Source organism: Macrobrachium rosenbergii, chromosome 48 (assembly GCF_040412425.1).
Source record: "Macrobrachium rosenbergii isolate ZJJX-2024 chromosome 48, ASM4041242v1, whole genome shotgun sequence".
Lineage (NCBI taxonomy): Eukaryota > Metazoa > Arthropoda > Malacostraca > Decapoda > Palaemonidae > Macrobrachium > Macrobrachium rosenbergii.
Window position 1 is genome coordinate 74,302,720 of NC_089788.1, and position 14,063 is coordinate 74,316,782.

The 14,063-nt window shown below is 35.6% G+C and overlaps 1 protein-coding gene across 3 annotated transcripts in view; it reads right to left on the minus strand.

Moving 5' to 3' along the window:
• Positions 1–14,063, minus strand: part of LOC136831560 (pro-resilin-like) — a 367,651-nt gene that overhangs the window by 310,033 nt on the left and 43,555 nt on the right. Inside the window, exons 2-3 of one of the 3 annotated variants that reach the window (XM_067092147.1) lie at positions 13,767–13,841; positions 12,865–13,613 (exon numbers count right to left, since the gene is read on the minus strand). The exons of the other annotated variants lie outside the window; for them this stretch is intronic. Of the exons in view, the coding sequence (XP_066948248.1) occupies positions 13,254–13,613; positions 13,767–13,841 (435 nt within the window). The 3' untranslated portion in view covers positions 12,865–13,253. Of the gene's footprint in view, positions 1–12,864; positions 13,614–13,766; positions 13,842–14,063 lie in introns of those variants that run through there. 3 annotated transcript variants of the gene reach the window in all.

Here is a 14,063-nt window from a genome sequence, read left to right on the forward strand (position 1 = left end):
AATTCTATACAGATGAGAAATGTTGTTAAAAACTCATCTTCAATGGACATTGTTGAAAAAGAAAATAAAACACGAAAATTTTCGACAGAAGTGATCGAAGACAAGAAAAAGCTCTTAAACACAGGTAGCACTTAAAATGAAACCTGAAACTTATTTGCAAGGTCAGAATTCAATTCCGATGTTTATATACCATCATTCGTACGTTACATTATGGCTCTGTCAATTGACGATTTCAAAAGAAATAAAATGAAGAAATATTTCTTAAAATATGTATATATTCATGAATAGATATTTAGCTTACCCCTCTTCTTCCCTGTTCTCTTCATAAGTAAATGAAAATTATCCACCCCACCTAGAACGACCTTATTCGCAATTCTCTTCAAAATTGATCCGTTCCATTGCTCCACTTTGGGATCGTCGCTCTTTCCCGGGATGCTTTGTCTGTCATGTAAGCATCTATTACTCGACATTTCTGAACGGCAATGAATGGTTGATTCCAACTTACCCTCTGGGATCATCCTGCAATGCAGAAGAATTTGCAAGAGCATAAAAACTCGATCAGCTTCTACGAGCGGCGCAGTTTATCATGCCCTCGTAAAAGCATATATTAAAATGTCATAGCTTCAATCATTCTCGTTCCATTGGTTGCCATTATGTAGAAGAAGAAGAAGAAGAAGAAGAAGAAGAAGAAGAAGAAGAGAGAGAGAAGAAGAGAAGAGAAAGAGAGAGAGAGAGAGAGAGAGAGAGAGAGAGAGAGAGAGAGAGAGAGAGAGAGAGAGAGAGATGGGTAAATAGAAAACTCGAGAATACGTTGGACTAGTGTTGTCAAACAACTTTTTTTACAGGAAGGAAGAAGAAGAAGAAGAAGAAGAAGAAGAAGAAGAAGAAGAAAGAGAGAGAGAGAGAGAGAGAGAGAGAGAGAGAGAGAGAGAGAGAGAGAGAGAGAGACAGATAAAAGAAAACGCGAGAAAACTTTAGTCTTTACTGTTGTAAAACAACTTTTTTTTGTGTTTTTTAACCGAGGAACAACAACAAGAAAAAAGAAGAAGAGGAGGAGGAGAAGGAGGAGGAAGAGGAGCAGAGAGAGAGAGAGAGAGAGAGAGAGAGAAGAGAGAGAGGTGGGTGGGGTAATAGTAAACATGAGAAAACTTTAGACTTTAATGTTGTCAAACAAGCTGTTTTTTTTTTTATTATTATTAGTTTCTTAACCAAGGCAAGGTCAAGGATATATCAAATCCTCCAAGCGTCCAGGAGCCATTATTCCGCTTCAGACTGGTAATAACCTTAAGAATAATAAGAACTGGAGTATGAGATGTGAGTTGGGAGCCATTCTGGAATGCTTCGGTTCATAATGACATTTCAATCATTCTTTTTATTATTATTATTTTTACAAAAATTGAATAATGCATCACCGATTTTACATCTGACAAAATTCCGTGAAGGTTTGCAGCTACACAAAAGATCTTTTTTTACTTCATTTCCATTCTAAGGATATAAATATTATCAATTTTATTTCTTACTGAAAAATACTTATTGAAAATATTTATATTCAATATTTTCTTACGATTTTTTCCACTTCGTTTGCAAAACTTGTCTAACCTCTTCATGCACACGAAATATTGAACATCAAAAAGTGTTAGAAATATCGAGTTCGTCTACAAAATGACTATAATTTCCATTTTCTCCTTAAGTTTATCTAATTTCCGACAGGGTGAACGAACTGCAAATTCACATTTTACCTATATTATATATAAACAATATACGAAAACAACCAAATATTAACGAAATATGAATAAGATTGTTTAGAAGAAATATTATCTACATGTCACAATGCATGATAAAGTTAAGTTAAATATCACTTTCTATTCAAGAGTACAGAACCGTTTTCAGACTACAGAGAACGCCTTGTGAACGTACCCTCGTACGTTGAGGTATGAAAAAAAAACAGGGGGTCCATAAAAACTAGTGTAAAGAGGGTACGTGGTGGTTGAGAGTGGGAGGGTGGTCAGCAGAAGGTTGAATCAGTAGTAATTGACGCTCTTACGCTGTAGTTCTGTACCCTATCCAGAGAAAAGTCATGGCTGTTAAGGTATGATATATGACCCATAAATTTTTTTTTTCCTTTTCTTTAATTTTTGTAGTTATCTTTTAACCCTGCGGCGTCAGTAGAGATCTTTATTATATCTGCCAGTGACGCTGTTGAAGAGAATATCATTGTTCAAGCACCAACATTTGTTGAAGAGAATATTGTTTTTCAAGCACCAACATTTGTTGAAGAGAATATTGTTTTTCAAGCACCAACATTTGTTGAAGAGAATATTGCTGTTCAAGTACCAACACTTGTTGAAGGGAATATTGTTTTTCCAGCACCAGCATTTGTTGAAGAGCATATTGTTGTTCAAGAACCAACATTTGTTGAAGAGAATATTATTGTTCAAGTTCCAACATTTGTTGAAGAGAATATTGCTTTTTAAGCACCAACATTTGTTGAAGAGAATATTGTTGTTCAAGCTCCAACGTTTGTTGAAGAGAATATTGTTGTTCAAGCACCAAAATTTGTTGAAGAGAATATTGTTGTTCAAGCACCAACATTTGTTGAAGAGAATATTGTTGTTCAAGCACCAACATTTGTTGAAGGGAGTATTATTTTTCAACCGCCAACATTTGTTAAAGAGAATATTGTTGTTCAAGCACTAAAATTTGTTTTAGTGAATATTGTTGTTCATGCACCAACATTTGTTGATGAGTATATTGTTGTTCAAGCACCAACATTTGTTGAAGGGAGTATTATTTTTCAACCACCAACATTTGTTGAAGAGAATATTGTTGTTCAAGCACTAACATTTGTTGAAGAGAATATTGTAGCCCGAGCTCCAACATTTGTTGAAGAGAATATCATTGTTCAAGCACGAACATTTGTTGAAGAGAATATTGAAAACAAATGGAATTCATCATCTTTTAGCTATTTTATTTTTAATGATTTTTATTTTCATTTTCATTCTTTTATTTCCATTTTTAATCTTGTTTCATTTTCATTTTTATTTTTTTTTTTTCATTTACATTTGGTCTTACCTTAAAATATATTTCCATTTGTTTTTATTATACATTTCTTTGAAATTCATCTTTTATTTCTTATTGATTTTGATTTTTAATTGAATTTTTTTTATTTTACTTTTCCTTATTTTATTTAATCTTACTTATATTTTTATCTGCTTCTAATTCTTTATATAAATTCATTCTTCTCTCTCTCTCCAGTCTTCATAAGTCCAAGAATTTAACACGTTCCAACAACTAAAATAAGCTGTGGAGCAAAAGCGCTGAGTGACCAACTGACCTCTCTGTCAGTGGGTCTCCATCTCTGTCGCAACGTACTTCTTTTTTTTTTCTTCTTCTTCTTCTTCTTCTTCCCTTTTATTCTTGGAGTCACTGAGCATGTGTGGATATAATTTCAGTTTCATTGGCCGTTTATCACGGTCTTATCCATATAAAGATCACGATTTTATCAACGTAAGGATCAGGCTGCTTTCTCGCCCGTCTCCTTGGAGTTTTATGTCCTATTTTTGCAATTATTATTCATGCATGTTTGCATTGTTCATTATCTCTCTCTCTCTCTCTCTCTCTCTCTCTCTCTCTCTCTCTCTCTTACATACACACACACACACACACACACATAACCTTTTTCAACCATACTATTTCAAGGAAATAAAATCCATAGTTTTAGTTGCTCTCTCTCTCTCTCTCTCTCTCTCACACACACACACAAACATACACACACATTACCTTTTTAAAAATACGATGTCAAGGCAATAATCAGTTTTAGTCTCTCTCTCTCTCTCTCTCTCTCTCTCTCTCTCTCTCTCTCTCTCTCTCTCTCTCTCTCTCTCTCTCTCTCTCTCTCTCTCAAGCAAACTCGTTACACTTTTTCGAAACTGTTATTTCAACCCAACACTGCATCATGAATTAGCATTGTCCTTTTATATATGCTCATACAAGGCACAATAGCAAACAGTGGCTCAGATGCTCTATCATTGTCACTAGAGTTTTTTGTTGTTTTGCCTTAAATATATTTGGTATATCTGATATAATCCCTTGACATTCCTTACTTATTTCAATGCTGTGTATCACAGACTTTTCGTAAAACTATTACTGTACGGGCATTGCAACAATCATTGTAAACAAGCATTTAATTTAATATTTCTATGGATGTAAGTAATGGTATCCTAATGGGAGGTTTATGTCCAAATAAATTCTTGGTATACACAATAGTGAGTTCGTATTTGCTCCAAAAATAAGACGCATTTCTTTGAGCATTGCTCTGGGTGTTTTATCTAGTATTACTAAGGGCTTTTGTAGCCATTCCTTTTAGCACAGGTCAAGATAATGTTGTTATAAACCAAACACTGAGCTTTGATTTCTATTGATGTTGATCAAATTTTTGTGGAGAAAATATTCTGCCCTAAATTGGAAGACTGCAGTATCTGCAAAAATACAAAACTAAGAAAAATGGTAGATAGATACTGCAGCTTTCTCTTGCCTTACTACTGATTTTTCAGATACTGCAAATGTGACACCCCCTAAATATTCGTGGAAAGCATTTAAGAATCATTCTGAACCTGCAGTAACTTGTGTATTTGTGTTTCACGAGCCCAATAGGTGGCATATCTCAACTTCGAAAATTTTGCAATACTGCAATTTTCCATTTTTTAAGCATTGGTGCTAGCTGTACACTTTTCTCAGTCTTTTTATATAATTTTTGACAATGTTGAATGTTTTTCTAGAATTTCTTTATAACATTGCTAGGGGTTATGCTGGTCTTATTACTGATAAGATTTATCTATGTTAAAGAAATTTGTTAAATGTGACACTTTTAACGTACTTTAAGTAACTGCTGAAATGGTCCTGTTATATATTGCTTATATTTCTTGCCAAATGTCTTTGATAAATATTGTTTATGCAATATTCACCTTCCTTTGCAATAGAAATAGCAACATTTGCGAGTTATTTCAGTAAAATATTCTTTCAGTTCATACAAGTCCATCTGTGCCTCCGTATAACAAGGCATTAGGTCATTTAACTTTCCAAACTGTGCTAAGACCAGCGAACAAATTACCCAACTGCTAGTCTAAAGTTGCCGGCTTCTCGTACATCGTATATCCCAAGGCGGCCGCATGGTGCTTGTCGAGAAATGGATTTTTCCCTCAATATCTCCCAAAACAGCACTACTAGGGCCATCTTTTGAGAAACTGTAGGAACTATTTGCCGGTCTGGTTATTCGACAGAAAAACTGTTGTATATTTTGACAATGAACTGTCAAATATTAAAAGTAAAAATCATGCTCCCAAATTTTATAAGAAAATATATAATTTAAATTATCCTTATACTAAAAAAAGGGTATTTTAGTTGCCTTCCGTAATTTTACAGAACATACAACGAAGCTCATATGGGAATCCACAATGGCTGCCTTGGGAAGAGGAGCAAGAATTACCAATAATACATGTTGTCTCAATATTTCACAAGAAACAGAAAAACACTAAAACTGCCTTTCAATTAGGGTAAATTGTTTTTTATATCATATTCTAAATTGATTTACAAATAACGTCCATGAAGTACTATTAATACGTCGGTGTGTTATTAGAATAATCGGAAGTGTTGGCTATTGCTAACCCCAATGGTTACCAAGCGTAAATATTATAATTCTTTTACGTTTAACTCTTACCAAATGTTTACTCTGCCTTCGAAGGTTTATTTCACGACGTTCACATACGCTTACTCTTGCGGTAATGACAGACGACGAATATTATTGCATTTTAATAGAAAATGTGGCCATGAAAACATGCCAAGGTCTATAGACATGTTTAGGAAACTGGAATCAGAATTACCACAGACACTGGTGTACAGCATTATCCCTACAGGAGTGCATAACATATTGATTACATTTTCTCGGAAATTAAATCTGCAGTTGTATAAAACTCTTCATTAAATCAGTAACACTAAAGGTTAATAGCAACGAGGTGCCCATTTTCATTTTGCTGCGAAGGATTACAGGTTGGCTACCCTATCTAAGGAATATCCGCCGATTTTGAAATGCCTTAACATTTTAAGTTCTGATGTTCTTCACGATACATAATTCGGTCCTTACTTTACCAAAGTTGCAGTAGCTATTGGTTACAAATGAAAGTAACGGTAAACACTTCAAAATGACAGGTAATATCTATATGTGCCCCTTTGCTTTGCTGGAGGGCTCAAAACAGATCTTGCTTTCAAACTGACTCGGTTTACAAATCTGGGATGACACAGTTCGGGTCATCTTACATGATTTCACTGTATATTGAAAGTTGTTTGCAACGAAAGTCAGTCGCAAGCACTGTATATGGCAGAAATCATCAAGATATATACCAAAACGGTTATGATTGAGGCAGTGTTGGAACATCTCAGCGTAAAATGTCTATCTGGTGATGTGACTTTTCTTTAAGAATCCTTAACCTTGATTTCTTTATCATAATACTGTAGTCTACATAAATTATAGAAATGATCAATTATGTTAGGTATTCATTATTTATATTATTTCATGATTTAATAACTATTGCAGTTGTACGTCAGTTTGTTACATAAAATTAGTGAATCCAATAAACTTATAATTTTGCAGAATAACGAAAAAAAGCCACGAGCACTTTCCAAGTGAATACCAAGACGTTAAGAAAGTATATTCATCATCTGTTAGAAAACAAAATGCATGGATATCAATAAAGCACTGGCCTCTCAGGTCTCAATGCGCCTCACAGCCACTCATTCTGTAATCTTAATGTACATTTTAAGTATAGAAGAATCACCTTTTTTTTGGATGAGATCACGTAGGGAACAACTCAAAATTATAAGCCGCCAATTCAGTTACAGTCTCGAGCCCATTTAACCCCCCAAAAATGGTAAACTGCAGGGTGCTTTTGGATTAAAAGTAGAGGAGCTAAGAATCACATAAACGAGCGCAGAAAAGCCTAAAGTGAGCCACCAATGAAGTTGAGGAGAAGTCCTGAGAAAAGGGTGGCCGGTAATAAAGTCACAGGAAAAAAGTCACAGTTTTGGCTAGGAAAAAGTCACAGAAAAAAAGTCACAATTTATGGTGGCCGGTTCCTGTGACTTTTTCTGTGACTTTTTTTTCTTGTGACTATTTTTACCTGGATTCGAGAAAAGTAGACGCGAATTCAGGGACTGTGTAAAAGTATTCGTGAATGATTAGGCAGATATAAACTTGGAGAGGAACAAATTAAGTATTGCGCTTCTATTTTCGCAACTTTGGCTACAAAGATGTATAAGTAAATGGCATTAGATTCTAAGAAAATCGGGAAGTTAAAAGCTACGCAGTTATTGCATGAGAAGTAAAAGTAATAATTTAAGGAGAAACAATAAAAGTATATTACAGAAAAAGAGGGAAAGTTATAAGCGAGAGAAATTTGCCAAGAGACACAGGCATCGTGAGGGAGAACTGCATAAGTAATGCATGGTATGTACCGAGTTCATAATTATAAGCTTTTGGTACAGTTTATGATGTTATTGCAAGTTTCAAATGTTCTTATAGCTGCTGTTGAAAGCAATGCTAAGAGAAATGCCATTTAAAATCCACTGATTTTGGATTTTCATGGATATTAATAATTTTTTTTAAAACATGAAATTTTATGGATATTAATAACTTTTCAATTTTTTTCTTTTTGTAAAGGTCAGGAATAGGGGTTAACATGGCATCCGACGCAGGTTTGTAACTAGATTTCTGACGTTCCTCTAGGATTTCCTTATGATATTACTGTGGACACAATGCTTAAAGGGTTGCCTTTGGCTCTCAGAAAGTTCCTTAAAGTTCCGTTTTGGACATTCCTTCCGTTGTTTGTAAAAACTGCAATGGCTCTCAACTTATGATATAAATGAAACATTTTCAATCATTTGTTAACTTTATTTTCGGTGTCTTTGACCTTTATTATAGCGGCATCAGACCATTTATTCAAAATCAATCAATCTCATAGCAGTTCTTGCTGCCATCGACGAGAATAATCGTTGCAACGATCATTTGCATAAATCAATTAGTCATACTGAAGGCATGTTGCCCGATAAACCAGTTCCTTTCAGTGCAAAGCTCTCCCAACTCTTGCGGTATATCCATACCATCCTGACAATAGGCACTCACCTCGTTAACCCGTTCAAAGTAGGGGGAAGGGCGGGAGAGAAGGAGGGAGAGGGAGAGCTTTACAAGAGACATGGCCGAAACCTAGCTTAAACCAGTTTCTTATAGGGCAAATTGCCTCAGACGACCACATGGCGCTTCCTGAAGTTCTTCCCCCAGATGAATTTTTCACTTGTATTTGTCCCTGGCAACTTGGGGATAATGGAAAGCAACAGATATTACCACATTATGATAGGCTATATAGCAACGAGAACGAATCTAAGTCCGCCTGATAACAACTAAATAAACAACAAACTTTCTACATAATATTCCAGTGTTTGTTCAGATTCCTTTTGAAGCTGGTGCGGAATGAATGTACATTGCCACCAATATCATAAGAAATTATCCTATGGAGAAGCTACCGATTTGTAAATGAAACGAAAAAAAAAGTAAATAAATAAATAAATAAAGTCTCGTTCGTTTTGCCTGGATTTCACAGCGTGGTCTCCAGAGTTTAATTCCCTGTATTGCTTGATACGTATCTCCAGCAACATGACTTTGCTGACCCCGTGAAATAGGGATTGGGGCCACTGAGGAGCACATAGGTCTAACCACTGAGTCACCAACAGCTGCTGCTTGGTTCTCCCTGGTCCTAGTCTGGGGTAAGAGGGAACTTTGGCATTTGCATGTGTGCTTGTGTTTGGTGTCTAGGACTTTGAGCGTAATTGCGTAATTCCAGTAGCCAATCCCTTGCATATGCTGCTCATGAACAACGTTTGAATCTTTAAAATCACACATATATACTTTTGGCACTAAAAACCATGCAACCTCTCGCTCTCCGTGTGAAGATTGCATCAAACTTCGTCCCTGCTAATGTGAAATTGGATTATATTTGGTTGCGTAACGTCTTATCTCCAGAAAGTCAACCAGGAATTGATAAAAATGCATTGTTGTTGTTTTATACATTTTCATAATAAACAATGGAGAGTCCATTTACCATTTCTTCGCCATGTATTTGACAGTATCTAATATTTTTTCGATGAATCAGATGATCAAAAGTTTTTTTTTTATCTAAAAAATGCACTTAGTAGGCGTTTGACCTTGTCCAGTGACCTCATTCACCAGTGGGTACATTTTAGAGCGGCAATTCCAATGAAGAGCCTTTTCCAAGAAATACTAACCTAATATTTGGTCAGTCATTTTTGATAAATGACCTCGGGCGTCATGGCGTTCGTAAACCATGTAATATGACCATTCGTAAAAGAAGAGAAAATACTACTCCCAAGTGTGACCACGTTTACAAAAGTAAAATTTAAAAAATGGGTCATTTACAACTTCGCATAAGTTGTCTTTAGAAAATTAGAAACAAACAAAAAAAATCATGAAAAAGGTTGATGAGTCATGAGCAGTGTATAGTTATAGAAAATGTCTGAAAAATTAAGAATTTAGGGTAATCTAGACACAAAGGACCCACAAACTAACACGACGTTACCTCTCTCTCTCTCTCTCTCTCTCTCTCTCTCTCTCTCTCTCTCTCTCTCTCTACAAAAAATGAATTTAGTCAATTAATCTCTCTCTCTCTCTCTCTCTCTCTCTCTCTCTCTCTCTCTCTCTCTCTCAGTACCTATCTATCTCTTGTACATGGCCTTGGTGTTCTTCAACAGAAAGCTAATTGTTCTGCGCACCTGAATGCTTGTATATCATTGACTCAGTCAATTCAACAATTTTCCTAAAGGTGTTGAATTAACTGTGAAAAGGTCAAGCTGGAACGACTATCAGATTTGGAAGGAATTCCAAGAACTTTAGAAATAGATTCCTCACTACTTTTCACCTTTGACATTTAACACTGTACTGTAGGTGAGTAAAGCTTCTTTCAGTAATAGTTTAAGCTATCTATAAAAAAATGAATGAAGAGGAGAAGAATAATGTAAGTTATATATGCAAATAAAGTACAGTATATCAAAACTTCAGAATATTTTCTTTTTACTGGAGCCGATGATTTGAGAAGTACATGCGTGCTTGTATAAGAAGCCAAAGGTTCATGTATATATTCCTTTGACCAAAACGAACAAGAACCCTGGCACATGAAAACGAATTTACAAAAGGAGAGTTCTTACAGATGTCACGACCTCAGCTGCAAGAGGTGCTCTTGGTTCAGTTTTTTTTTCAAATTTTATGACATAAACAGATTTTGTAGTTCTGATAGAATGATTACCTGGACATGAACAGGATATTACGTTATAGACAGAACCCAGGAGGACGAAGGAACAGGTTAAAATCAGGTACAACTGGAGACTTTTCATATTTATTTCAACACGCGTCTGCTCTCTTAGAAAAATTTTTACCAGTATTGCAGTATTGGTAAAACCTCTCTCTCTCTCTCTCTCTCTCTCTCTCTCTCTCTCTCTCTCTCTCTCTCTCTCTCTCTCTCTATAAACTGAACGACAGAAAAATACAAAATTATGAAACGTTTTCATACCGTTAAATGCCAGATACTTTGGACAGATTTCGTGCAGATACTGCATGACGTTAATCAGCGATTACAACAGCAATCATCCGAAATTAAGCAGCAAAATTACACTTATTACTTATCAAGATCCACCAGAAACCTGTGGGAATTACATTTGCTCTAAACACACACGTGGTCTTACCACCTTGATTATCCCGAATATGATAAGAATAACTAATAATCGAGAACATTTTCCTCATTTCCATTAAAGAAATTAATGATAAATGCTAGACATTGCATTTTGACTATGGAAATCTGTTCTACTCCAAAATTCAGTTAGGGTCTAAATAAAGTTTATATTCATCCCACTGGGTTTTATCTCCTTAATCTCACTAAGTGAGCAAGTGCATTACATATTTAATATTAATCCATCCACATTCAGAAGCATCTATAAAATCCTTTAAAATATAAAATCCACTGGAGGATTTGCCTTTGCAGTTTCGATTTGCTCAGGAGACCACGTGGGTCCAGACAATAACTCCGGCAGTTTTTTTCTCTTAACAAATGCTAAGTATGGACTGCCGACACCATCTATCGGTCACTTGAGAAACTACGAAAGTAGTGGGCGACTGGATTCCGAAGGCGGGGGTGAAAGGCTCACAGATTAATTGTTATTATTCGATTTTTTCACGGGACCCTGGACGTATTTCTATCTGAATATGTAAGGTGGCCCTTAATTACGAAAATACTTAATTTTGTGGACAAAAATGAATGAAATCCCATATAATGAAAGAGTGTATGAGCCTATGTGGCTACCATTTTCACCTGTACCAAGAATTGATTTACCCATAGCAGTCAACACGTGGACCGAAACTACCAACAAAGCAAGAAGAAGCAGCATGTTGTTGTCGATAAGTAAACATCAATTCTCTTCATAAGCTAAAAGAAAACAAAATTAGTTTTATTTGATGAAACCGTGTTATGTTTCTGAAATGGTACCTGAAATGAAGCTCTTAGCAGATTTCTTCGTTGGAAAATTTTAGGTTGGCAGGTCCGAATTAAGAGAAAATAATATGTAGATGAGTAGACTTAAAAGCTTGAAGTAATGGTCAATTCATTGCATTATATGAGTCTCTTAGCTTAAAAGAATGTTAAAGACAACAATGTACGACTCTTTTTAACCTAAAAGAGTGACGAACCAGCAAGTGTCCAGCATTTGACGAAAGTGAAGGAATAATACGTTCTCTTTTAATATTGCTTTGAGGTTAAATTAAATATATAATACGCTTTAACGATATCAAAATCTTTTAAAGATATTAGACAAAACAAGGAGGCAAGAACTTGTGTCTGAATGACGAACAGTAATTATGAATGAATAATGAAATTACTCTATTAAGTTCTTCTAGTCACTATAATTACATGAAATTATAACGAATCCCGTGTAAAAGTAAATCGCAATATAACAGCAATCTCTTTATTTACAACATTTTAAAAATGAATTTAAGATTATTTATCCTATTGGGAGATAACAGCCAGTTTAGAAAGTTAATTTCCTCTTTTTTTAATTTTTGTGATCAGATGTGACCTGATGCTTATTAAATGAGTGTCAGGCGTGTACAAATCATGACATTTCCTCATTAGTTGTATGTTTTTCTTCTACTGCAACTGAATGGAAAATTCATGGTTTCTACAGATATGACAACAACCAAGAAAGCTTTGGAAATTAAAATATTGTTGAGCCATGAGACAAAAGCTTCAACACCATACCAGAATGAGAGGTACGAATCTATGAAATAAGCTCAGTACTTGTAAATGCCTAACTAGAAAACGAATGTTACATTACTCTGGAAATCGTTTTATGTTCAAATGTCAGCCTTAGCAATGAAGCTTAATTATGCATTTTATATCTGAGAATTTATTTTTGGGCTATTCGTATAAAGATTCCTTTTGCTTTGTTTTTAACTCGTTTTGAATCAGTGTAATTTAGATAAGAGCTCTAACACGTAAGTGAAATTTATATATATATATATATATATATATATATATATATATATATATATATATATATATATATATATATATATATATTTGTTTTTTCTCAAGAGATTAAAATCTCCAGTAGTCTCCGTGAATTAAAATTAAGAAATATGAACTATATTCATAAAAAACGATTTCCTTCACAACCAAACAAATAAAAAATAAAATTTTAATTGAAGCAGGCCCATATTCAGAGCACCGCTATACACAGGTAAAATAAAAACTAATAGCAATAAGAATAATTTATTACATAACATGATTTATATCAAAAGAATAACATAGAAGATAAAGCTAAAGAACAGAAAATTCCACACTGCACTATAGAAGACTGCAGTAAAATGGTCGGGTGGTACATGACGTCGTTTAGAATACCTGAAAAAACAACACAACCTCGAAAGAGTAATGGGCTTCTTCAGATATTCATCGTAACAAGATTTCGGAAATTACTGAGGGCCACCATAGGTGGGTAGGGGTCTCTAAGGGACCCCTAAACTGTGAACGCCTTGGCCTCATCAAGTTTAGGAAAATATTAATGGTCTCAATAGGCTGGTCTAGGGTCACCACAAGAAGCTGAGCAACTAGGCCTGGGCTCTAAGAACTCCCAAGAGGGTTTTGGAATTACTGAGGGACTCCGTATGTTGGTCTGGGGGCCCTGGGAGCTGAGTAGGATGGTCTGGGAGCTGAGAACTCCCTGGACTCATCAGAGTCTGGGTAACGGGCTTCTCCCTCGTAGGTGACCTCAGCTACGTAGCCTGAGTCTCCGTTGACGAAGTACTTGACGGTCTGGCGACGGCCGTCTGGAAGCTGCACGGTGTAGGACCCCTGGGTGTTGTCGATGTCACGGGCTTCCTGGTGCTCGAAGCTGGCACCAGTGGAGTCGTCATCGACGTCGAACTCGAAGTTGTACCTGGCAGGCTCAGAAGATTCGTCAGAGGACTCGAAGGAGCCAAAGGAGGGGCGAGACTGTGGGCGCAGAGCCTGTTTAAGGGTAAATTAAGACTCTTTAGAACTTGGAGGAATGTAGGTTTGGTGCGTAGAGTTTGTTTATAGATAGGTATCTAGATATCTAGATAGACAGATAGATATACAGATAAATAGATAATTAGACAGATAGGTAGATATATTCCTTACCTGTGGGGGACCATAAGATGTTGATGGCCTCTTGTCAGCGGCTGCCACAGCCACCAAAGCCAAGGCGATGATGATCTGAAAAATTGCAAATGAATTATCGTTTGGAAGTCGTAATTCACTTAACGTCTTTCTGGTCATCCAAAGATGTCATTTAACGACAAATCTCACCCACTGGTCGCATTCCTTGTCGTTCATGATAGATTAGCTAGAATACATTATGTTGTTTTGAAAGGAAATATTTTTATCTCTTCACAATTGCTCTTGTTATCTATGTTTTCAAAATATTACTGTTGAGAT